At 37.8% G+C, this 27480-nt stretch overlaps 1 protein-coding gene across 14 annotated transcripts; it reads right to left on the bottom strand.

Moving 5' to 3' along the window:
* ABCI10 (ABC transporter family protein) lies at positions 1–27480 on the bottom strand. 14 transcript variants are annotated; one of them, XM_011626826.3, is made up of 7 exons: positions 27070–27480; positions 26375–26593; positions 24805–25192; positions 17039–17125; positions 3547–3672; positions 3320–3442; positions 1–337 (listed from the first exon to the last, which is right to left on the bottom strand). In XM_011626826.3, exons 3-7 carry the CDS (start codon positions 25060–25062, stop codon positions 119–121), a joined length of 813 nt encoding a protein of 270 aa, XP_011625128.1. In that variant the 5' UTR covers positions 25063–25192; positions 26375–26593; positions 27070–27480; the 3' UTR covers positions 1–118. The 14 variants fall into 14 exon arrangements, with proteins under 14 accessions (XP_011625128.1, XP_020525793.1, XP_020525794.1 ...); XM_020670134.2 differs by having other exon boundaries at positions 24805–25125; XM_020670135.2 differs by having other exon boundaries at positions 26375–26583.

The following is a 27480-nucleotide window of genomic DNA, read 5'->3' as shown; positions in this document are numbered from 1 at the left end:
TTTCCAAAATTTAAGCTTAAAATGAGTATTCAAGAATCCCACAGAAATCTCGGGCCCTAAAGCTCCATGATCAACAATTCCAAAAAAGCAATTCAGTAAAGGTTCATAAATAAGATGATTATAGATTTTTTCTGTTTTTTTTCTTAGCATAAGCAACTTGCTGCTCTTTTATGTAATTTTTTATGTCTGAAACATTGCCATGCATGACAACCTTGCCATCATCCATGTAGACAGCTCCATCTGCATAATCCAGTTCTTCCAAGCGATGGGTGACCCACAAAGCTGTGACCTTCTCAAGACCACCAATAGTGTTCCTAACAGCCTTTATCACACCCATCTGATGAGCAGAACATGAACTCAATCATCATACTGCTCCAATGTTTGGTATATAGAAGTTAAAGAACATGAATAATTAAGCATAAATGTTCAACTTTTATGGAAATTAACTAGACGGATATATTCGGTGAGAAAGCTTTTCCTCATGTAACTGCAACTTCAAAATTAGAGAGCCATCAAAACATTTGCATCAAAGAACTAAAGTTTTAAACTTATATACAGATGCACTCAAACCAAAAATATATGATGAGATATAAACTGGAGGCGTTGTACAAATTGTCCAGCAAAAAAAACAAACCAGTATGGTCCCAAGTACAAATTGGCCATTTATTCAAAGATATGAAGGGCATGAAGATTTTTTTTACAGCCTTTTCTATTGCAACTTACAGTTAGCAATATTTCTGATGGCAGCATATTGGCTAGCAAGAAAAAACAGAATTTTAATATTGATCCAAAAAAAGGGTGTCAAACAATAGTCAAAAAGCTAAGTGGCATGAAATTTTCAATGAAATGAACACAACTCATTCGGAATTGACTAGAAAAAAGTTCAAAGCTAAAAGAGGGTGTGTGTAATTTTGTGAATTTGTTGAGTGACATGTACGAACATTAATTTTCATGTCAACCAAATATATAAATTAGCTCACATAGAAAGCATTCCAATAGTAGTATTAGGACGTTGATGCATAATGGAAGAGAGCGTCTTACATAAAGACAAAACCATCAAAGATTGAAATTTAAGGCAATTCGTAGGTGTTCTTTTCAAAAGTTTCATTGGAAAATCATACGTTTCTTTGGGAAATCTTATAATACAAATATATTTCTTTCTCCAAATAAGTTTTTAAGTTATTTTAGAAATTATGCCTTTTAAAATGCATTCAATGAAATATTTTTAAGGGAGAAATATGTATCATAAACCAGTGTTACTAGAATCACACCAGCCGCTGAACTAGTGTGGAATTTGGTCCAATCAAAACCAGTCCAATTGTCAGTCAAACGGTTGAACTAGATTATAAAAAGTACATAAAAAAAGAATAATCATTTAAAAATATAGAATGTATTACAAAAATTAGCCCAACTTTATTTAACTAATCTGACCGGTCAAAAAAGGCCAGTTCAATTGGCCAAAACTGATCATACATTGGTGTTAACTAGTTATCGACCAAACCCAGCTTTTGTTTTTGGATCAGAGTGACTAAGGCACTAGTTGGTAATCTGACTAGTTAGACTGGGCAGCCCTGTCTGCTTTTGATAACTATGTTATAAATGGAGTATTGTTAACAATGGTTGTGCCTGTATCTCAGGGTCCAAGAAACATAAGAAACATGAAAAGGCAATATCATGGATCGCATACATACTTGTCAAATGCCAGAGACCAAGAAACAAATTAGTGGTTGCCTTGACATGAATTCTCAACCTTAAGAATAAAGGTCAGGATTGCCTCCAAATATAGTCTCAATAACCATGTTTCAAATGGAGTATTGCTAACTATGGATGTGCTTGTATCCCGGGGTCCAAGAAACAGATGAAACATGAAAAGGAAGTAGCATGGTTTCAACGTATTATTGTCAGATCCGGAGACTAAGACAACAGATCAGTGGTTCAACCATCTCGAAATGAATTTTCAACCTTAAAGCATAAGCTTCAGGTCTGCAAGTAGCAGGTCTCCAAGGCTGGTTTTATAACTAGTCTCATTCTTGTAGGAAATGCAGCAACCTGTTTGTAACCCAATTGACAGACTGGTTTTCTACCCAATATTGGGGAAGACTCTCAAGCCACTCCTGAATTTCAGAGAATAAAATTCCTCTCCTCCTCTTAGGTACTGGATTGTCAATCAAAAGCTAACATGCAGGATTTGCCAATTTTGGGACATTGTGGATGGCATGAACAGGGCCATGATTTTCTTAGGTTGAGCATTTTTTTTTTGGCCATAGTCAGTGTTCAACCGCCTAGGTGGCCAAAGGCCTTTCCCACCCGCATAAGGGGATAGGCGGGCTGCGTAGGCATTTTGTGCCTAGGTGCCCAATGCACGCCTAGGTGGCTGCCTCGAGGCGGGTGATGGAAGGAACCTTCGGGTCTTGGGTGGATCTTGAATTTGCTAACTGTTTTAGGTACAGATTTGCATTCCCCTAAGCATGGCCCAGCCATTGTCCATACTGTGTTAATGGAAGCCCATTGTGTTAAGGTGTTAAGGTGGGTGCCAACTCTTTGCAACTATTGGCATTGTAAAATACTTCTACTACCCCTACATCATTTCAATCTTGTATTTCTTTCCCTGAAGTAACCTATGTCTTTCAATTTTCAAAAGGCAAGTCACCCTGTAACCAATTATGATTAAGATCCCCAAACATCATGTGCCAATGTTGCAGCTACAGCTCTAAACAGCAGTAGATCACATATAAAAAAAGAGAAGTAATCAAATAGGAAAAGAAAATCATGGGATCATTTCCAAGCACGCTACTAATTATCTGGGGCTCACAACAATAGAGAAAGACAACGCATGGCAGATTCCTGTGTAGACTACGGTATATCATACTCCAAACTACATCCACATCTGCTCACACTAATGGATGGTGACAAACTAATTCTACCATAATGAGTTTGCATTTCAGCCCCACTCCAGTCATCACAATAGAAACGGACAAATGGACACAGCCTATAGGATACCATAGCTACACTTTCACGCAGAAACCCAGGATGCAACAGTAGCACAACATTATCAAACTCGTATTCTTAGGAAAATGGCATAGCCACTCCTAAGAAAACATCAAATAAGCTGTACTACCTGCATGGATTCGCCTATGAATCCATGCTGGTATGAGATAGAAAACTTGAATTGTAAGTTTCAAAGGAACACTTCAAAAATAGGAACAGAAAAGAAAAAATCAACCAGTAAACAACTCAGGATTTTTCTAATATGAACAAGTGATATGAAATGGAGAAAATATAACGAAACTATTTTAATTTATCATGACAGGTGCTGGACCTGATCATTTTCATCCAGAAATGTGGTAAGCTCATCTAGAAGCAATACTCTGCTTGATTCAGCCAAAGCGCCTGCAATAGCAACCCTTTGCTTCTGACCACCACTAAGAGTTTGGATTGGCCTCTGGAAAACATACAATCATGCAGTTCTTCAGACTAAACATGCTCCATATGTGTTGGATTAAAGGTTCATCAGTCTATTTAAAATGCAAGATGTATATAACATACCAGCAAATATTGTAGCATGCCAACAGCTTCTAATGATTTCATAACTCGGGATCTCACTTCATCAACAGTCAAATTCAACTTACCAAGCCCAAAAGCCACATCTGCTTCTACCGTAGGCATTACCACCTGCAGAAAACGCAAAAGAAGGAAACAGGACAAAAAAGATAGGAAAAAAAAAAACTCTGAAGGCTGATAGCATAATGACCTACGTGGAAAAATTACAGATCCAAATGTAGTAATAATAATGGGAAAGGTATTCCCAAACAAAAAAATATCTCCCCAAGAACAATTTTTGAACCATCAACTGGATCATATTATCCATATGCCGATCAGAAAAGCAACAAAGGGGATCAAAATTATAGAGTTCCAGGCTCCAAAAGTTGGTAAGCAATGAAGCATTTTAAGGATTTTTAGGGAACTTACTGTCCGGCTTTCACGGATGGAGGAATTTTAAAAATCCAAACAAATACCAAGGATACTATCTTGGGAACTGGATAATTGGATTATCTAATATAACAAAGAAACTTGCCAATTCTCTTCTTGAAGAGATGATTTGGAAATATAGATCTTTCCATTATCCCCTCTTCTATGGAGTACGGACCAGTTAGCAAGTTGGCGAATAATAATATATCGGCCAACCAAAACATCAGTAATAAATCGGTTCTATTTCAAAAGCCAGAGGAAAAAATCTGGTAAAAAATGCAGATTGCCAAAAAATAAGGCAAATAATAGAATCATGTGAATATTTCAAATTTGGCTCAAAAAAAGGAGTGAAAAAATTGGATATGTAACGATGACAAGATATAGAATTATGATTTGCAGTTATTATATAGATACATTAAAGCCATTCAATAATAATTTTATGGCCTGACCTAGTGTCTTTAGAGTAGTTCACAATTTATTTTTTTTGAGCAAAAAAGTTAAGTGTATTATGTATATAAAGTAAAGAAGTTAAAAGAGATTGAGAGATACAAAAAGTAAGCTACCCTAAAGTTGAGTGCCCTATACAAAAACCAGTGTTTCAAAATGCGGCCGCATCATGTAGTATGCGCTGGGCTCCGTATCAGAAATCACCGCATATGCAGTTTGGAGATATATACATCGCATCTCTCCGCATCAGAGCCGCATAGAGCATAAGGCGCATCACGTCGCATACTGAGGGGTATTAAACACCTTAAACAACATTTTTGAGCCACATTCGTGGCTTTTTTGTGATCCAAATGATCAAAGAGAAAATTTAGGTAGAAATTTTTCTGGTGAAGATCTTTGATTTGGGGATTTGTTGATACTTGGATATTGATTTAAACCTTTTGGGTATTGATTTGGGGAAGTTTAAGTGAATTTGTGACGAAAAATCGAGGGTTTCAAAGGCCGTAAAGAAATCGACACTTGCTTCAAGAACCGGTAACTTTTTTTTCCTTCTACAGCAATCCTTGAAAATATGCCAAACATAAAAATCCGAAAGATCGAAATTGTGTGATTTGTATGCTCTGTGGAAATACTTTTTTTTTTTGAGAGAGAAGTTAACTATTTCATTGAAGAAAATAAGAGTTGTACAAGTGTTGGGTCTAGCGTCCCTTACAAAAATTGGGAGCCAAATGAGTTAGCTTAGCAAAAATGGTGGAAGGGTTTATATAGCATCCTATTTACAACATGAAGTGAGTAGAGCACAAAAAAGGAGAGAGGCCCAGGTAGCTTAAGAAGGTCGAAGATTGTCTGTAAGGTCGGCTCCGTCATTGGCCATGATGTCTACGAGTTCCTTGGACATCCTAAATGTATGCCTCCATGAGACGCTGATACCCCTGCAAATGAATTCTCTCATCAAAGATCAGCAGTAGATACCAGGGTGGTATAGACTTTCCGGATGCTCAAGAAATGATGTTGTATGAGTCCCCTTCAACTATCAAGTGGGATCCCCAAGATGGGTTAAAGTGCTTGAGCCGTATCAACAGTGCCTTTGCTTCAGCATGTTGTGAGTCAGTATAGCCAACGGATTCAGCGTACGTGAGCACAATATTCCTTTCATGGTCTCAGAATACACCCCCAGCCCCAGCTGGCCCTGGGTTACCCCTTGAGCCACCAGCGAATTGAGTTTGATAGTTCTTCCGTGGAAATACTTATATGGGTGGTATTTTTCAACAAAAAGAACACTTAGCCGGTATTTCTAGGAATGTAAGAGCATGCCAACAAGTAACCGACGAGATAAAAAAGGAGATTAAAGAATACATGGATAGCTTGAAAAAAGAAAAAGAGAAGAAAAAAATAAAAAAAAAAGAATTGCTTGATGATATTCAATTATTTAATGATGATATTGATGATAATGACGATATATCAAAAGTTGCAATGCCGCAAAGGGTACTCCAATCTCAAAAGAGAGGGTTATAAATATTGGTGATAGTGTTGAAAAAAGAACATCTCTCTCTAAGGGGCCAACGGATGTTTTTTTCAACCATAGCCCCGAAATTGTGGTTCAGGAGAGAGAAAAAAACAAAACAAAACACAATTGAAAATAGATACAAGAATGCACAAAAGAAGTTGGTACGTAAGTATATTTCAAAGAGGTTTTACATGGCCGGCATTCCTTTTAATACTATTACCCTCGATAGTTTTGCATATATGGCCTAGGGCTTGTTCCTCCTTCACTACATGAGGTTAGGGAGCCCTCATTGAAGGATGTTGTATTTGATGTCAACAAAATTTTGATTTCTCAACTAGAAGGGTGGGAGAAATATAGGGCCACTATTATGTGTGATGGTTGGTCCGATGGGAAGTCGAGGGCATTCATTAATTTTTTGGCTAACTACAACAGGTACTTTTTTTGTTAAGTCTGTTGATGCATCAGATAAGTCACATGATGCTACATATTTATGTGGCTTGATGAATGAGATTGTAGAGTTTGTTGGAGAGAAAAATGTGGTACACATCATCACTAACAATGGTATCAATTATGCTGCAGCTGAGCATTTCTTCACTTTGATGAGGACGCATATGTTTTGGACTCCTTACGCAGCTCATTATGTTAATCTTATGCTTAAGGAAATGGGTATAACATCTTTATTTAGTAGGGTGATTTCAAGAGCTATATTTGTTGCTGGATTTATTTACAATCACACCACAGTCCTAAGCATGATGAGGTCTTTTACAAAGAAGAGAGAATTAATGAGACCAGGTATCACTAGTTTTGCCACGTCATTCTCACTCTTCGAAGCCTAGCCAAGCAAAAAAGTGCCTTGAGGACCATGTTTGCTTCAGAGCAATGGAATCAAAGTAAATCGTCAAAGCAGAAGGACGGGAGAAAGGTTGAACAAATTATTTTGAATACATCTTTTTGGAGTCAAACAATTCTTGCATTGGAGGTGGCTCGCCCTTTAGTGAGAGTGCTTAGACTGGTTGATGGTGATGTGAAGCCTGCTATGGGCTACATACATGAGGCAATGACTAGGGCAAGAGCAGAGATAAAAAATGTTTTAAAGGATGATGAAAATAAATGCAAAGCTATACTTGAAATTATTCATAGGAGATGGGATACCCAGCTTCACAGGCACCTCCATTCTGACGGTTACTTTCCAAACCCATCTCTTCACTACAAGAATGTGCAAAATTTCGTCAAAAAGATGAGCCAAGTGCCAAAGGGAAGGGGACTGTGAAGAGGCCCAAGCAATGGTGTTCTTGAATCTCCTTCAATTTGTAGGACATGGCCCCATAATGGATTGAAATTTCTGAGGCCCACGAGAAGGGCTAGGCCTCAACAAAGGTGGAATCCACATGTCCTATAGGGATGGAATAAGACTGGATAATACTGCCAATATGGGATTTGAAAGTTCCTCCAATGCCTAAAGGGCTTGGGTTACCGAGAAAGCAACCATCAAAGTTGAGTTAGATGTTGCCAACCTCTGGTGGTCTCCACAAGGATGATCAAGGATTGATGGGAGAACACAAAAGGAGGAGGGCCTGCCAATTCTGGGTAAGATCAGTGTAAGAGGAGTGTCTAAAAGTATGGTGACACGTGGCCCAAAAGGTGACAATATCTAGAATCTTATCCACGTAGCCTTGAGGTGAACTTTTCTCACCTCTAAAAATTTTGTTGTTCTGTTCTAACCAGATGATCGAAATAGTAGCTGATAGTGATGCTCTCCATAGGGTGACTCAAGATTTGGACCAAGGGGGTAAGAGGGAAGTGCGAAAAGGTGGGGAATGGACTCAGGGGTGAACCAAGTCCAATTAAAAACAGTCAGCAAACTGCTCCAAAGAGAAGTGGCAAAATCACAATGGACGAAAAGGCGGTTGTTGGTTTCTTCAGCTGAAGTGCACATAATGCATCTGTTAGGTAATGGGAGGCCCCTACGTTGAATATGGTCGATGGTGAGAGCTCTATGGAGTAGTGCTAGCCACACGAACATCTGGATTGGGGTAAAGAAGAACCAGGCTTTCATCAATATAGAGGGAGGATTGGAGGGAGGGAAGGGGGGGGGAAGTGATAAAGCGGTACATGGATACCATAGTGAAAGCACCCAAGAGGGCTGGGGTCCAAATGAGCTTGTCTACCCTAGAAGTGGGGAAGAAAGACCTGGTCAAGCAGGGCTGACATGGTGGAGAAGAGGAATAGATTCCATAGGGTCCCTAGCCACTCGATAGAGAAGAGGAATAGATTTTTCAGCTTGGATTGGCCAATCCAAAGGTCTTCCCAGAAGCAAATGCAATGTCCTCAGCATGGATGAAGGCAAATGTTGGAGAGGAATACGTCCCTGCTATAGACAATGGACTATATTTATTTAGAAAACACCACTAATAAGCCTTAGCTAGCCTGTAGGTTTCCAAAGGCCATAGATACGACCACAGGATCTGCATGGGAGGAACCAGTCTCCACTACCAAGGCCATATTTGTGGCAAAGGACTCACCTCCACAGCTGATCAGGTTGGGAGGCATATTGCCACCACCACTTCCCACGCTATAAGATGGAATTTGCGGAACCAGACGAAATTCCTTATTAACTTTTCCAATCCAACCACAGCAGCAGGCATGTGTAATATAGACATCTGAAAAATGGGGATGCTTGATAGGGTAGCCTTAATGAGGATTTTTCAACCCACAAATGAGAGAAACCTACCCTTCCAGCCTGTGAGCCTTCTGTTGAACTTATCAATGATGTGACTCCATTGTTCGAATCTAGGCTTCCCATGGCATAGGGGCAAACCGAGATATGATGAGGGGAGATCCTCAACTACACAACCCCATCTGTTTGCAAAACATTGGACTACTGAGGTCCCAATGCAAACCCCCATCATCTTCGTCTTGGTCAAGTTGACCTTGAAGTCTGTGGCGAATTCGAAGCACTTCAAAAACAATAATAGGAAATCAACTTGCTCCACAAAGGCGTCACAGAATAGTAAAGTATCATCTACGTGCAACAGATGGGAGATAGAGGGGCCATGAGGTGAAGATACTACTTCACAATTATTTATTGTCTAAATTTTTAATCAATCCAACAACGATGCTTAGTATGCTGTCACAGCAAGAAACATAACATATATTTCTTGGGAGCATAAATGAAACAACAATAATAATACCAAACACAAGAACGATATTAGTAAATAGCAAAAACTGTAAACCAAGGTATAGGATTATTGTTTAAAGAAAAAATAAAGACCCTCAGTATAGGATTGCAATTAACTAAAAAAAACAGAGACTCAAATATGTAAATAAGTGGTCCATCCAAATGATAAGATGTATACACCGATAAAATAAAAATATGAAATTAATCAAACTTCACTATGTATAAAGAAATCAACAAAATGCTTAAGCAAAGTCGAATCTTATACTGAACTCCTAGCTGCTTGACTTCCTCTTTATAGGGAAGTCCCAGGTTTATAGAAAAAAAAATTCATTAGATTACTCTTCTTCTAACTCTACCTATTATTTTGTGATATACGATTGTTTTGATACCTTATTTTGGGAGAATATATTGCTTGTATTTTTTGTACAATTTTTTTTGGGGAACTTATTGGTCAAATTTTTTATGGAATTTTTTGTTAAAAAAAGACTCTTAATTTATCCCCACCAGTGTTTAAAAAAACGCCGAGTCGAACCTGACTCGCCCGGTTCGACTCGGGAATCGCCATGGACGGATCGAATCGACGAAAAAAACGGGAATCGTCCGGTTCTAGAGAAAACCGGACGATTCTGCACAGTGACTCACCGATTCACTGTACGGAATCAGCGAGTCCGTACAGTGAATCGGCGAGTCCGTACAGTAAATCGGCGAGTCCATACAGTGAATCGGCGAATCCCGTAAGGATTTTTTTTTTTTTTTTTTTTTTTTTTTTTTTTTTTTTTTTTTTTTGGAATTCATGATAGATTTTTTTGTAATACTTGATCGATTTTTTGTAATCCATGATCGAATTGTTTTTTGTTTTTTTTGTAATCCATGATCGAATTTTTTGTTTTTTTTTTTTTTTTTTTTGTAACCCATGATAGAATTTTTTGTAATCCATGATCGAAATGTTTGTTTTTTTTTTTTGTCATCCATGATCAAATTTTTTGTTTTTTTTTTTTGTAACCCATGATAGAATTTTTTGTAATCCATGATCGAATGTTTTGTAATCCATGATCAAAATGTTTGTTTTTTTTTTGTAATCCATGATCGAAATGTTTGTTGTTTTTTTTTTCTAATCCATGATCGAATTTTTTGTTTTTTTTTTTTTTGTAACCCATGATAGAGTTTTTTGTAATCCATGATTGAATTTTTTGTAATCCATGATCGAATTGTTTTTTTCTTTTTTTGTAATCCACGATTGAATTTTTTGTTTTTTTTTTGTTTGCTTTTTTTGTAATCCATGATTGAATTTTATGTAATCCATGATCGAATTTTATTGAATCCATGATCAAATTTTTTGTAATCCATGATTGAATTTTTTGAAAATTTGTGATTTTTTTTTTTAATCCATGATCGAATTTTTTTTTGTAATCCATGATAGAATTTTTTGAAAATTTGTGATTTTTTTTTTTTAATACATGATCGAATTTTTTTTTGTAATCCATGATAGAATTTTTTGAAAATTTGTGATTTTTTTATTTTAATCCATGATCAAATTTTTTTTTGTAATCCATGATAGAATTTTTTGAAAATTTGTAATTTTTTTTTTTAATCCATGATCGATTTTTTTGAAAATTTGTTTTTTTTTTTTTTAATCCATATTATTCAAAAAGAAAATGAGAGAGATGATGATTCTGAGGCCACCCTATCCCAGCCATAATATTCCCATATCGAGTCCCAACGGCAACAGTGTAGGGATGAGCACGACAGTGCAGGTGAGCATGAAGGGTGGACAATCTTCGGGGATTTTAGATTGGGAACACAACAAAACACCAACACTCAGGGATTTGGAAATAATCGATGATTCGTTTTTAGATCGAATCACTGAATTATTAAACGAATTCAATCAACGGCACCAGCGTGCCAAGAAGAACAATAACGTCGTCTATCATTTTATTTTTAGATCATATGTTACTAAGTTTATGCTTTATTGTAGTCCATGTATGTTGATATACTTATTCCATAATAATTCTATGTTTATCCTTTTGTGTGATGTAAATTAAATGCTGAATGGCGCTTCATGCAGGGAAAGAACATATCAATATTCGCATATTCATTCAAAAACATAAAAATTCTTAATGGAGTACCCTCATTTCTTATTGAATTCTTAAAAAACAATATTTATAATGAATTTTAATAATTTTTTCAGATTTTTTTTAAGCTTTATTACGACCGATTCACCCGATTCCCGATCCGGATTGCCGATTCGCAAATCCGGATCGATTTTTTGGGAGCCCGATCCGGGTCACCGATCCGTTTTTTAAACCATTGATTCCCACTGTTAATGTGCTTATCTTTAAACCGAAATTCAATAACATTAAGTTAAAAAGTGATTGTTGAAGATCTTTGGAAATACTCAGAGTTCTTATGAGAGATTTTTTTGAAAGAATCATGTTTTAAATGGACACTTGCTAACTATGGTATGGACTAGTAGTGAAGGACATGAGGGAATGTTGGATGTGAGGTTTGAGAAATGAAACCAAATGGACTTTCATCTATCCTGCACAGTGCTCTACTTGGGTACCAGACCTTAGTCAAATGGTCCAAAGTGAAGAGTATCAATCCAAGTCCTCAATAAAGCCTTCTAATCCCTTCTCTAAAGGAATGTTCTTTTTAACAGAATCCTGTGCCAATTGTGAAAACCAACTTGGAACAGAGTGAGAACAGGCATAGGAGAAAGAAAAAAAACAAGTTTTAAAGAAAGAAATATGGGGGCCAAGAATTAAAGAAAGGAAATAAAAGATAAGGGAAAAAAAGGGACTGTTGCAAAAAAGGGGAGAGGTTAAAAATGGGTAGGCGCAAGAAAGGGATAGGAAGAAGTACACATTGATAGAATCAAGGGGAAAAGGAGAAAGGTGTTATAATCGACAATATGAGAAATAGTAGATATATCTAAGCACAACACAAAAGGTGCAATGAACATGGACAACATGTGGGCCCATGCTCATCTTTCAAAATGGAAAAAGAAGCAGTGATGACATATGGTTAAAGTCTACTGGCTCGGAAGATATGGCTAGAATCCACTGGTACATTTCAGGTGTGAAATGCATGAATAGGTATCACAGGGTCAAAAATTAAAACCTCTCACAGCTATTGAGGGACATTCTTGCGACAGACAATTCCATTCCATTTATCCTTTCTGATGTTACTCTGAATATTAAATGAAGTTTGACACTTCGACCAGATGCTAACAATCATTTCAAGCAATTGCATCTTTCCAAAATATCCTTTATTCAGTGATGACTTAAAAATGTATGCTTATTTCTGTTCCAATTTTAGGGAAGCAAATAGGGATAAAGTCGGCATCGCATTAAATGACACTTTATGAGCTCCATTCCTCTCCATTGAGCAAGAATCCCCAATACTTTTGGGAATTCTTTTGCCATCCAAATTACTGTTTCGTTTACAGCATGGGCAAGGAGTTCTCAATGGCAAATTGACTTCCATTTTGCATAGAGTATAACAGTTAATCCAAAATGGTGGACAATTTATTTTCAAATATTGTTAAATAATGAAAACCATAGGAGCACAGCTTTAGGAGGAACCTTTGACATAAATAAGGGCGAAGGTTGTAGTTACATTCTCAGGATTAGGAAATCTGAAGTGAAAGAAGCTTTGAGAAAGATAAAGATAAGAAAGGCTTTAGGACCAGATGGCAACCCGATAGAGGTTTGGAAGTGCATGGGAGAGATTGGCACAAGATGTTGAGAAAAAAAAAATGCCAGACAACTGGAAAAAAAGTATTGTGGTACCTATCAGTGTTTTAAAATGCGGGATGCAGCCAAAAGCGTTGGGGGGGACCGATGCGGCTCGATGCGGCTTGATGCGGTCCGGATGCGGGTGCGTCGTGACGATGCGGTTCATAAATATAAAAAAATTAAAAAAAATCTAAAAAAAAAGTTTGTACATAAAAAAAAATATGGAGGTGATATACGTGATAGTAGGTATTAAGATTATTCATTAACTCCAAAAGTATTAGCTGTCAGAGATTTTGTATCAACTATCTCTTGACATAAACCAGAAACTTGAAACTAGCTTCATAAAACATTCAACCATCGACAATATTAAGCACAAATCTGCAACCAAAAACTTTAAAGTTACAAATTTTATAAACTCTTTAATCTTGAAAAGAGTCCATGAAGTCCATGAAGTTCTTCGACTCAATTTGCAAACTTTTATAAATTTATAAAAATGTTGTAACTTTATGATATCAGAGCATTTATGAAGATCAATAAATTTTATAAACTCATTAATTGTAACTTTATTGTATTAGTCCATGAAACTCTTTAAATTTACAAATTTTATTTGAAAAGTACTGGGAAAAGTTCTTCGATTTGTAACTTTTAATCTTTATGGACATTTAGTTTGTAGTATCTTGTATTACAAATTGAAGAACTTCAACAAATGAATTTTTCGCCCAAAATTTTTTTTTATTCAATCGATCTAGTAAAAGCCATGGATGTGGCTGAAAAATACCGTTTAGGTGGTTTAATACTCCCCCAACCCTTCCCCACATTTTCAAAGGTCAAAATGACCTTATTGCCCCTACCCGAAGGGTACAGTTTTGAAAAAAATGGCAGACAGATTATGCGGCCTGATGCGGGATGCGGCTCTGATGCGGAGCGATGTGGCTCTGATGCGGGCGCATCTCTTTCAACCGCATATGTGCGATGCGCTGGGTGGCGCATAGCACCTGATGCGGCTGTATTTTAAAACACTGTTTAAAATGAAGCGAAATCGCCGCATATGTAGCCACATCAGGCGTTATGCGATCGCTAGCACATCAAGAATCCCTGCATATGCAGTTTGGAGAGATGCGCCCGCATATGCACCGCATCTCTCCACATCTGAGCCGCATCCCACATCTCACCGCATAATTTTCTACCATTTTTTTTCTAAACTGTACCACTCGGACAGGGGTAATAAGGTCATTTTGACCTTCAAAAATGGGGAGAAAGGGTTGGGAGGTATTAAACCCCCAAACAACATTTTTTTGCCACATCCGTGGCTTTTATTGGATCGATTGAATCCAAAAAAAGTTTGGGCTAATATTTTATTTGTTGAAGTTCTTCACTTTGTGCATTTGTTGATGCTTGATTGTTGATTTGTATCTTTTGGGTGTTGATTTAAGGAAATTTAGACGAACTTGTGAAAACAAATTGAGGGTTTCAAGGGCCGTGAAGAAATTGATACTTGTTTGTTGAATGTTTTATGAAGCTAGTTTCAATTTTCTAGTTCCTATCAGGGGATAGAGGATACAAAATCTCCGACAGCTAATACTTTTAGAGTTAATGAATAAACTATCTACCATCATATATATCATCTCCATATTTTTTTCTATGCATTAACCAATTTTTTTAGATTTTTTGGAATTTTTTTATATTTATTGATTGCTTCGACATAATGCCCCCGCATCCAGGACGCATCGAGTTGCATCACCGCATCAGCCCCCCCCCCCCCCCCCCCCCCCCCCCCCCCCCCCCCCCACAGCTTTCGACTGCATCCCGCATTTTAAAACATTGATACCTGTTTACAAGAACAAAGGAGACGTACAAAACTGTATGAACTATCTAGGGATTAAACTTATGCGCCACACGATCAAGCTGCGTAAGAGAATGGTTGAGCAACGACTAAGGCGTGAAACTAGTGTAAGAAAATCAGTTCAGCTTTATATTAGAGAGGTCAATTATCAAAGCCCTTTTCCTGCTCAGGTAAATGATTAAGAAGTTTAGGGCAAACAGAGAAGACCTCCACATGATCTTTATTGATTTGAGAAAAGCATACGACAGGGTACCTAGAGATTTAATTTGGTGGGTGTTGGGAAAGAAAGAAGTCACCAAAGGCTATATCGACATAGCGAGAAATATGTATGAAGGAGCGCTAACTAGTGCGGTCAACTAGTGGGAGATAAGTGAGTTCTTAGTGATAATGGGCCTATATCATGGGTTAGCAATGACTCATATCTCCTTGTTTTGGTTATGGACGAGTTAACCAAGGGACCTACAACATGAGGCACCATGGCGTATGTTGTTCAATGTTCACGAATGATATAATTTTGATTGATGAGACTAGAGGTAGCATCAACGCAAAGTTAGAATGTTGGAGGGATGCTCTAGAATCTAAAGATTTTTAAATTAGCCGGATTATGACATGATTTATGGAATGCAAGTTTAGTAGAAACGAAGAAGTAGTTAAGATTGATAGTCAAGAAATACTTGAAAGAGATTGTTTTCGATATCTAGAGTAGATGAGAATGGAGATATTGAGAAAGATGTCACGCATAAAATTAAAGTTGGGTGGGCAAAGTGGAAATGTGCATCCAAGGTTTTATGTAATTGTTGCATACCATTGAGATTGACGGGGAAGCTATATAGGACGACCGTAAAACCAGTCATGCTTTATGGGATGGAACATTGGGCAGTCAATAAACACAACATTCATATGATGAACCTAGCTGAGATGAGGATGTTGAGATAGATGAATGACAAGACAAAAATGATAGAATTTGGAATCAATACACACGAGAGAACTTGAGCGTGGTTTCAATAAACAGTAAGATGAGCAAAAGTAGATTTAGCACCAGTTAGGAGGTGAGACTTGGTTCAAGTGGAAAGCTCTCAAAGAGCATGGGGAAGGCCCAAAGGGACATAGATAAAAGTCGTGAGAGACGATATTGTGACTTTTGGTCTTACTGAGGGTATAGCCCTTGATAAAGAAGAATGGAAGAACGGGATCCATGCAGCCTATGTGAAATAAGGCCTGGATGTTGTTGACGATGATGATAATCCAAAATAGGTACATCATCATATGACCATGTCCTAGTTATGGCTGTCATTCATGAGGGTTCCAACGAAATCAAATGCAAGTGTATTGTGAGCTTTGCCCCATATGGATGGATCCTTTCTGTTGCCTAAGGATTTTATAAAGATGCTTACAGATGTAGGTATATGTTACATACATATGCTCATTCTTTTCAAATTCACCTCGGAAATGGAGTCAAGAAATATTTAGACCCCACTTTCCCCCTCTTGATTCTTGGGAGCCAACCTCAATCTCATCTCGCATCACATCTATAAATCCTAATCTGTTGTGTTTTAGTCCTTCATTTTGCACTTTATGTTTATATTTTGTGCTTTGGCTTTATTGTATTTTTTAACTCTCAAGCTTCCATAAATTTGTTGTCAGTAATTCTTACACTTACACACCTTCATTGTCTTTTCACAAATACCATCCAACTTTGGGAGATTTATCAAGGTTTCATAAAACGCTAGGAGACCCCTAGGCGGCCTACCTGGCGACCAACGCCTAGGCAGGCGCCCAGAACTTCAAGCCCCCCGTAGGGTTTTCACTTTTGAGGGTTTTCATATATTGAGAGTTTTTTTTTTTTTTTTCTTTTCACTTTGGGGGTTAAAAATAAACCCCATAACGTTTTTATACAACCTTGGGGGTCAAAATGACCCCTTTGCCTTTTCGGACGATTTAAAAAAAAAAAAGACGCCTTACGGCCCTGGGTGCCCACCCAGGTACATCCGCCCGTGTAGGGCCGCCTGGGTCTAAGTCTTCAGATATTTGGTCCAGGCCGCCTAGTAGGCGGCCAGGCGGACCGTTTTTAAAACATTGAGATTTATCATACAAAGTAGATTTATTTTATGAATTCTAGTACTCAAGACAAAACGTTCAGATAGGAAACACGTAATACAACATCCAGGAATGAACTTTACTGCTACTAACTTACAAGGAAATGAAGTTCTCAATAATCAAAGTATCTTAAACTGCAACTCATGAGCAAGAGTAGAGAACTTCAAATCAAAGTTAATGGAGCTCCATAGAAAATCCATGTATGAAACATTAGCAATTCCCAAAAGAAACCCAATGCAAAAAAAATAAGCATGAAGCACCTGATGATCTGGATTTTGGAAAACATAACTCTTGGGTCTCTTAATGTGCACAGCTCCATCAGTTGGAATTAGGAGGCCTGCCAGGACCTGCACTCACATATTACAATATAGAAGCACTATACAATCCTCAAAATCAAAAGCTTAAAGACTAGTATACTCAATAGATTTCTCAAATAACATACTTTAAGAAGCCCAGGGGGAGATCATATCAATCAGAAAAAGGAATAGGAAAGGCACCCTAAAACATATTCATCAAATCATTCAAGCTATGGTTAGATGGACAAATTTTTGGTGAACTTATGGGAGAATGACAAAACAGTTTAGGAATCTGATGCAGGGAGAAAATAATAATAACCAAGAAAAAAATAATAAAATGAAAATTTAAGAGAATATACCCTCTCTCAAGGTCTGCAAGGAAATCCACCCCAAAAAGATCTTTTCACAAGATCAACTTTACTCAATTCCAATATCGGTTGTTTAAGATAAGGCACTTCCTCCCTTTAAATACACCTAGAAAAAAAAATACATAAATAACTAAAAAAAACCCACAAGAAAAATAACTCTCGCACTTTCACGTCTTATCTTTTCCTTTTCTCTCTCTCTAAGAGTTGTAAATCTCCTTTCTACATTATCTCTCTCTATCGCTTCTCCCTTTTCTCTCTCATGTGAATAGCCTTCATGTCTCTTCCTATATTTTTCACTATATGATATCCTTATCAATCCATTAAGAGATAACAACCTCAACTCCCACATAAATAGAAATTATATCCTCATGAAAATATATCTTAAAAAACTCCCACAAATAATCTACCTTTCTACCCTTTAAATCTCTACAACTAAATAAGACAAAAATAACCCCTTAAGAAAACAAATAACACTTTTTAAAATTAAAAAAAAATGTAAAAAAAAAAATTAAAAAACCGCGATTTTTATTTGCATCATTCTCCCGGGGTTGGGAGAAGCTCGACCTTGAGCTTACATCCTTTAGAGGTCAATTATTATCGAATAATTGGTGATGTAGTCCCACCATGCGCCTCGGCATTTTTTCTTCAATAAACTGATTCATAAAATACTTTTTGCTCAGCTTTAAGTAGAATACAAAGATCTCGAGCTCAATAATTTCTTTTTCAAGTTCCTCATATAACTTGGGAAGCACCATCTTTTTCAAGTAAAACCTGGCACCAGATCTATGTAATTGCAAGCACCATCTTCTCCAAGAATAGTGTTCTCTAACCGTTGTAGCCGTTGATTCATTTCACGAACTTCACTCCGAACATCCTCCATGACTTTGGTCAAACTTTCACAAACAACCTCTATGACTTTAGTCAAACTTTCTAAAGCTTGTCCGAGGCGATCATCCATAGCAAGATTAGCTTTCGGTGGCATTACAAAAAGCTGGATTTGCTCTGCTACCAACTGATGCAGGGAGAAAATAACAATAAACCAAAAAATAAAAATAAAATAAAAGTTCGAGAGAATATACTCTCTCGAAGGTATACAACGGAAGCCACCTCAAAAACACAAGATCAACTTTACTCAATTTCAATATCTGTTGTTTATAATGAGGGACTTCTTCCCTTTAAATGCACTTAGAAGAAAATAAATAAATAATTAAAAAAAACCACAAGAAAAATAAACTCTCTCTCTCACTTTCATGTACTATCTTTTCCTTCTCTCTCTAAAAGTCATGTAAATTTCTTCTTTCTCCATTTATCTCTCTTTGTAACTTCCATATAAATCTCTTCTCCATATCCTTCTCTCACGTGAATAGCCTTGATATCTCTTCCTAAATTTTTCTTTTCATGATCCTTATCAACCCATTAAAAGAAAACAACCTCAACCCCCACAAAAATAGAAACCATATCTTCATAACAATCTATCCTAAAAGCTCCTATAAAGAATTTTACTATTTTACCTTTTAAATCTCTACAACTAAAGAAGACAAAAATAACCCTTGAGAAAACTAAAATCTCAAATATTAGTTTTTCTAAAATTTGCAAAGAACGACACAACAGTTGGCTGTCCCATTGGATTGCTTAAAAATAATCACAACGTTCAACAATAATCTGAACAAAATTCAGGAGTATTTTGATGAATAGATATTCCTATATGTTGGCACCTTTGGCTAATCTGTCGTTATTCACAATATCATTGGATCAAGGCACCAAATTTTATGTGGATTCCTTCATATGTCTTTCTGTAAGAAGTCCCAAGAATAAGAGAGCAAAAAAACAACTATAAGAGCAGAATTCTATTGAAAAACAGTAAGGGAAAAACTTACAGGCCACTTCGAGGGGGCAATCCTCCTAGATAACAATCCCAATTCTCAAGCTTATTCCATTCCCCACACGACTCACTTATATAGACCTCCATAGTCATCCTACATTTACTCCTAGTCAAGAAACGCCCAGTCAAGAAACTCCCAAATTAATAACCATTAACTCAAAAACTCCCACCCATTATTGAATTTCAACTCTTAGTCAACATTCAAATGAAACTGTCCTACCATTTATTGAGTTTTAATCCTTGGCCAAGGAACTCCTAAAAACTCCGAATTTATTAAAAACCTCTAAGTTAAATCCAAAAGATGCATTGCATTCCACTCCCCTTAGGCAAGCCTTTTCCTCAAAGCTGGAAGTTGGGAAAGCGTTCAATGAACCTTGACCACTTCCCCCAAGTGGAGTCCTCAGGTTCCATGTCCTTTCAATGCACCAATGCTTCGGTAAGTGCTTTGTTTTGGTGCTTCCGAATTCTACGGTCAAGTATAGCTAAGGACTCCAAAATAAGTGTTTCATCTTCTAGTTGTTGGGGAAGTTCAGTTTGGACAGTTACATTCGCCCCAACCACTTTTTTAAGGCATGATACGTGGAATAGTGGTGATGATTCTGGCAGCTCCAGCTCATAAGCGACCTTGCCACTGCATTCAATAACTTTGTGAGGCACGTAAAATTTCGGAGCAAGCTTCTTAGGCCCATGAATTGCCATTGACACTTGGTGACATGGTTGCAACCTTAAGAAAACCATGTCCCCTATTTGAAATTCCCTTTCCACTCGTTTTTTATCAGCTTGTTGCTTCATACGATTCTGGGCTAAGTGCAAGTTTTCTTTTAAAAATTGTAAGATGTTGTCGCGGCTTCACAATTCTGAGTCAACTGCCAGGACATTGGTGGTACCCAAAACATAGGATGTAACTGTGGGTGGTGGTTGCCCATATACTGCCTCATAGGGAGTCATTTTAGTGAAGCGATGGTAAGTAGTATTGTACCACCATTCAGCCAATGGACCACAGTTTAGGTTGGTGTGAAGTGAAGCACCTCAAATAAGTCTCCAAGCATTTGTTTACCACCTCAGTTTGGCCATCTGATTGAGGATGACAAGCCGAACTTATGTTCAACTGTGTTCCTTGTAACCGGAATAATTCACGCCAAAAAATTGCTAAAGAAAATAGGGTCACGATCACTTACAACTGTCGCAGGCAACCCATGTAGCTTGAATACATTGTCAAGGAAAACTTGAGTTATTGAGGCAGTTGTAAAGGGGAGTGCGAGGGTATAGAAGTGGGCATACTTGCTCAAGCGGTCCACTACGACATAGATAATTGTCTTCCCATGGGATTTAGGGAGGCCTTCAATAAAGTCCATTGATATATCACTCCAAATCTGTGTGGGAATGGGAAGGGGTTGTAATATCCGAGCAGCCCAATGGTCTCCCCCTTTGCCTCTGACACACATCACATTCTGCCACATACTTCTTTATGTCTCTCTTGATCCCCTTCCAATAAAAAGACCTTAGGATTCTCGTGTATTTTTTGAGGAATCCTGAATGACCTACAATGGGGGGCACATGTAACTCCAACAATATTTTTTTATACGTGGAAGTAGGTGCCAACACTATTCTGCCCTTGTAGTACAACGACCCTTCCCTCCCATTATAATTAGCCCATTCTTCCTTAATGCCCTTGTAGTACAACGACCTACAATGGGAGGCACATGGGGTCTCTTTGGAGATCATCTATGAGGTTCCTTATAGTTTCATCAGCTGCCCATTCTTGCTTAATGTCCTCCATCCATTGAGTTCGAGGCATCGATATTGCAAGGAAAGTGGTGCCTCTTCATATTGTCGTAAAAGGAATCAGCCAAAACATTCTCTTTCCCTTTTCGATACACAATATCATAGTCATAGCCCATAAGTTTCACCCACTTTTGTTGCTCTGGAGTGGAGATTCTTTGTTCCAAGAAATATTTTAGCCTTTGATGATCTGTATGAATAGTGAATCATTGCCCAATCAGGTAAGGCCGCCATTTGGTAACTGCATGAATAATAGCTAGCATCTCTTTTTCATATGTGGAAAGTGCCAAATTCTTACGACAAAGAGCCTTACTAATGAAAATACAATATGAAAATACAATGTTAACCTTTCTCACAAAAAAAGAGCCTTACTAATGAAAGCCAAAGGTCACCCTTCTTGCATGAGTAAGGCACCTATACTTGTACCTGAGGCATCCGTTTCTATGATGAATGGCTTTGAAAAGTCCAACAAGGTTAATACAGGTGTTGTGCTCATTGCCCTCTTTAGAGAATCAAAGGCCAATTTGGCTTTGGAGCCCATACAAAGGCATTCTATTTTAGTAGACTAGTGAGAGGAGAGCTAATTTTTCCATAGTTTTTGAAAAATTTCCTATAATATCCAGTGAGTCGCAAGAAACCACATAAACTTTTAATGGTTTTAGGGACAGGCCAACTTACCATGCTTTCAATTTTTCTAGGATCTGCTTCGACTCCTCCATTGCCTATGATGTGACCACCCCAATACTCAACCTCTTGCTGCCCAAATGAGCACTCAGAGCGCTTGAGGTAGAGGTTATTCCTTCGAAGTATTTGAAGAGTGCAAGACAAGTGGTCCAAGTGGTCTTCCCAAGTGGTACTATAGATGGATATCATTAAAAAATACCAAAAGAAATTTTCGTAAGTAGGGTCTGAATACCTCATTCATCAAACTCCGGAAGGTTGATGGAGCATTGGTGAGCCCGAAGGGCATAACTAGGAACTCATAATGGCCTTCATGAGTACGAAATGCAGTTTTGGGAATATCATCCTCCTTCACTCGGATTTGATGGTATCCAGATCATAGAACAAGTTTGGAGAAGTATCGAGCACCATGGAGCTGATCAAGTAATTCATCAATCACTGGTATAGGAAATTTATCCTTGATTGTGACTGTGTTCAATGGTCTATAGTCTACACACATTCTCCATGAGCCATCCTTTTTTCTGACCAAGAGCACTGGTGATGAATACCGGCTAACACTCGTGCGGATAATGCCTACCTTCTTCATTTCTTGGACAAGCTTTTCGATCTCAGCCTTTTGCACAAATGGATATTGATATGGCCGAATATTTGGTGGTCGGCTTCCCGGAATCAAGGGAATTGAATGGCCATGGGAGGGTTGGGGAGGTAATTCCTTTGGTTCTTCAAAAAGGTCCATATATAGCTCAAGCAACGAAGCAACCACAGGTTCCTCCATCTTTTCCTCCTTCACAAACAAGGAGAAGAACCGAGTCACCATTCTCGAAGACCCCTTGCAAACTAGTCTCTCCATGCAATAGGAGTTGCCTATCTTTATTATGTTGGTTTGTACCCCTTGCAAGGTGTATTGCTGCTCCTCAACAGTAAATTGCATCCACAACTCAAAAAAGTACCATAAAATGGGTCTTAGTGTCCTTAGCCACTGAGCCCCTAAAACAATGTCACAGCCCCCTGATGGTAGAGAGTACATATCACACTTACAGTGGTAGTTTGCCATAGTTAAGGGTACATTCCTGGTCTTACCCTTTCATGCCAACTTCCCACCATTAACTATCATGATTTCAAAATTTTCACATGGATAAATATGAAGTTCAACTTGCTTTGTGATATTATGGTCGATAAAGTTATCGATACTACCTGAATAAATGAGTATGGTGACTGATTGTTTCTTTATGTACCCTTGAACTCGTATGGTTTGGGGCGAATTGATCCCAGCTAGGGAATGCATTGAAATTTCAGGGTTATCTTCCTCGTGCTCAGGTTAGTCATCTCCCTCTTCTTCTGCCTTGTTTTCATCAATGGTATTTCCATCCAACAAATAGAGCTTTTGATCTTTCCATCGATGTTGAGGGCTATATTTTTCATCACAATTGTAACATGGCCCTCTTTCTCACCTATCTCGCATTTTGGCTTGCATCACCCGTTTGATTAATGGAGTAGTATGTTGTGTAGGAGTACCGACTACAAGGATTCCACTTATCCTAGGAGGAATTTCCTTACTTTGATGGCGTTGGGCCATTATTTTATCCTCCTGAAGTCAGGCTAAGTCAATGGCCTCCAGCATGGTTTTAGGCTTAAACATGCATACATCATGTCTAATTTCTTCTTTAAGCACACTAACAAAGCAACTTGTAAAAAATGCATCATTAAGGCCAATGGTACAATTTGCTAACCTCTCAAACTGAGTTTGATGCTCACGAACAGTGGAAGTTTGATGTAGCATAATATGGGCTCCAGTGAAGTCCTCGAATTGGCTAGGGCCGAGCTTGGTGTATAGAGCATTGACAACATCTCGCCATGTTGGATGGCCATTGGTTCTTTTGTACCATTGGTACCATTGTACTGCTTCATGCTCTAAATGAAAAGAGACTAAATTGACTCTTGTTCTTCGGGAATTTGGTTAAAGGTGAAGAACTGCTCCACATGATACACCCAACTCGTTGGATCCTCACCATCAAATCACGAAAATTCAACATGTGGTGAATGCATTGGGAATATTGCACCGCTGTTCATAGAGATGTGACGCGAGCTTCCCGAGTATCCAGATTGTTCATTAGGTGACTTGAAGGTCAAGACCTCTTCTTGAAACTTTGATAAAGCGGTTGAAATCTGGTCATATTTTCGATCCATGGCTGCTATGAGAACCCAGATCTCTCCCAATGCTCGTGATTGCTCCATAGAACCTTCTCTAATTTGTTTCATTTCTTGCTATAACTTTTTTACTCCTTGCAATCTAGTTCCCTCGGCCATAGTTGAGAAAATTTGCCAAGGGCTGGCTCTGATATCAGATGTAAGAAATCCCAAGAATAAGAGAGCAAGAAAACAACTATAAGAGCAGAATTCTATTGAGAAACAGTAAGGAAAAAGCTTACAGGCCACTTCGAGGGGGTAATCCTCCAAGATAACAATCCCAATTCTCAAGCTTGTTCTATTCCCACATGACTCTCACTTATATAGACCTCCATAGTCATCCTACATTTACTCCTTGTCAAGAAACTCCCAAATTAATAACCATTAACTCAAAAACTCCCACCCATTATTGAATTTCAACTCCTAGTCAACATTCAAATGAAACTGTCTTGCCATTTATTGAGTTTTAATCCTTGGTCAAGGAAACTCCTAAAAACTCCTAATTTATTATCAACCTCTAAGTTTAATCCAAAATATGCATTGCACTTTCCAAGTTTCAGATATCAGAGAACAATTTGCAAGATGTGGAAATTATCAGATAAAATTCTCCAACCATGTGGAAATCACCTAATAAAATTCCCAAAAGAGTTCTCAAATCAAAAGGAACGAAATTGTTCTGGACCAAACTAAGATTACCCATGGAAATTGCAAGTGAACATGATCACATACGGGCTCCAAGCAAGTGAAAAAGAGAGAGAGAAATCAAATTAACACCATGAGTTTTCACCAGAGTTTTACAATAGAGAGAGATGGTAGAGAAAGAGAAAGACCTTGAGAAGGGTGGACTTGCCACACCCATTGGGACCGAGAAGCATCCATAGCTGGCCTTCAGGGATGGTGATGGAGCAACGATTGAGCACAGGCACGACTTTGCCTTGAAGCGTCGTCACAGAGAAGCTCAGGTCTCGACCTTGTATCGCAAAATCCGATGATGCCCTAACTACCAACCTCCTCCTAACCAACAAATGTTTTTGGTTCACGAATGAGAGAGAAAAGGCACAAGAATGTGAGAGACCATCGCTCCTCATTTGATTCTAACGATCAGCTCTTCACCCCATGAAAGAGTTTGTGTTCGTCCAGGTTAAGTCCCCCTACCAATTATTCGTCTTAGACATGGATTCTAGGTAGAAACTTTTCTTGAGGCGACAATCTCAAGCTCTGTATTTGGAAAAATATGAATTTAAACCTCAAATATGAATTATTTTAAAAGAATTAAAATGAACTATCTTATCAAAAAAAAAAAAGAAAAATGAACTATTAAAAAATGGTTGAAAGATACATTTCAAATCACTAATTTTTCAAAATATATCATAAAAAGGGATGAAACCCTTAAAATGTTATTTAGGAGTCAAATTATCCCTACTTACATTTGAGGATATACATTTTTCTTTTCTTTTTTTCATTTCAATCAAATATTTCATTAAAAAACTCTTTTAAAAATAACCAAATTACCCTTGTCCAATATTTAGAACAAGGAACAATGAGAGGCATTTCAGTAATTTGACGCATGAGGTTTACCCAAATGATCGACAATACATGCTACTATGATCCCACATTCGCATACCATCGCAAAAAAAGAACTTGATAGCAAAAACACAAGGGTAAAGGGGACCTTGTATACAATGAGATAACCATCAAGCCATAAGATGTACTGAAAATGGTTTTTATTCAGATTAACAACAACAAGATTGTGAACTTTGCTGATGCTTTTTAGGAGATGAAGTTCAGGGGATGTTTTCCCATTGAGAAGACAAAAAGGTCATGGAGGCCCATTCGGCTCTCAATGGCTCCCTGATTATTTATCCTTGAAATAGCAATTGAAACTTTCATCATACAAATAATTAACAATATTTAATAAGCAAAGTAACAACATTAAAACATAAAGAAGAAAAAAAGTACCCAATAGAACTTCCATATATCCAATGAAGTAAATGACTTGAAAGAATTAAATGGAAGCTGTTTTAGAGATGAATTTAACCATTCACTTTGTATACTCTTGTTTTATGTGAACTACACATCAATTCTGCCATGAAAAGCAAGCCAAATGGCTCCAGTGAATTCAAGAAGGAAATAATGAAAAGAATAACTAAGATTTCATCTACAAATCAAAAATCCAAAGAAAGGTAACACCCAAAGAGGAGCCAATTCCACTAAACAATCATCCAAATAACTCCAAGCCCATCAAAATAGCTAAACCAGATACATTGCTTAAACCAAATAACAACCCAAGTCAATCCAATAAAATAGTAAAACCACAACAAAAGAAACATAATAATACCCTAAAATCGATTTAAATTCATAACCCCAACTCTATTAAGCTTGTGATGCCAAGACATTTACCTGGTTGGCAAGATTTCCAGTTCCTGTTGGTATTCACAAGGCAATCCTGTGAACAAACATAGGTTCAAAGCAACTTGGTTCTTACCCCCAAGTTCTGAATTCCACTGCTAAACTGCTGGAAGAGAAAGCAGTGCCTTCTAACAATAGCATACCACAATAATGCTCCAAGTTGCATCCTTAAGAAGGAATAGCTACTTGAGTAAGAATTACTGTGCATTCCTAAGAAGGAACAGCAACTAGTCATAAACAATCAATCCATTGATCTAAATTCTAAAGTTTCATTGATTACAATAGTGTCAACCACATTCGATCAATAATATCAACGTTCAGATACTGTTCTAGGTTTGTAGAGCATTTGATCAGAGATCTTGAATGAAGAAACGGTAAATGAAAAATAAAAAAAGCTTAAAGCAGAGATTTACAGAGCTACTGATGTTACATGAAAAATCAAAGCATCACAGAGAAAGCATTAAAATCAGAGCACCACAGAAAAACAAGGGCACATAAGAGAGAGAAACCAAAATTGATAAGAAATCATAACAAGTGAAAAACAAACCAAAAACCCAAACATCCATCATTTACAGATAATCTACCCAAAAAGAAAAAAATGATCTAAAAAATCTTCTGCAATAACCCATCAATCCAAATCCTTTTTGGATTGATGAGAAAAATTAAAAACAACATAAAAAACATACCTGAAATAGCTTCAAGGGCTTGAAGAGTGAGGACATGATCATACGAGAGTTGGTTCAAATGAGGGCTACAACCCAAATTGGAGTAGAGGGATTTGCAGAGAAAGCGCGCAGGGGTGTGAGCTCTATCTAGAGAGAGTACAGAGGTATGAGAGCCCTAGTGCAGAGAGAGAGTGCAGGGGTGTAAGAGCTTTAGAGAGAGAGTGCAGAGGTGTGAGAACCCTAGAAAGATTGAGGCGATCGGGGATGCGAGAGAACACAGGAGAGAGAGGAGAGCCCTAGTGCATAGAGAGAGTGCAGGGGTGTGACAGCTCTAGAGAGAGAGTGCAGAGGTGTGATAGCCCTAGAAAGATTGAGGTGGTCGGGGATGAGAGAGAACACACGAGCCAGAGGCATAAGAGAGGACCTAGGCAC

The sequence above is a fragment of the Amborella trichopoda genome, chromosome 10 (assembly GCF_054954075.1).
Source record: "Amborella trichopoda isolate Santa Cruz 75 chromosome 10, AtrichopodaSantaCruz75HAP2 v2.0, whole genome shotgun sequence".
In the NCBI taxonomy this organism is placed as follows: domain Eukaryota; kingdom Viridiplantae; phylum Streptophyta; class Magnoliopsida; order Amborellales; family Amborellaceae; genus Amborella; species Amborella trichopoda.
The sequence above is the reverse complement of the archived record's forward strand: the minus strand, read 5'-3'. Positions and strand labels throughout refer to the sequence as shown.

What these genes read in the sequence shown, in the direction of transcription:
- ABCI10 (XM_011626826.3), bottom strand. Translation starts at nt 25,062, where the DNA reads ATGAGGAGCGATGGTCTCTCACATTCTTGTGCCTTTTCTCTCTCATTC. An exon ending in GCAAGTCCACCCTTCTCAAG is followed by an intron (nt 17,126 to 24,804) that starts GTCTTTCTCTTT and finishes ATGTGAGTGCAG; the next exon opens with GTCCTGGCAGGCCTCCTAAT. An exon ending in GCATGCTACAATATTTGCTG is followed by an intron (nt 3,443 to 3,546) that starts GTATGTTATATA and finishes TATGTTTTCCAG; the next exon opens with AGGCCAATCCAAACTCTTAG.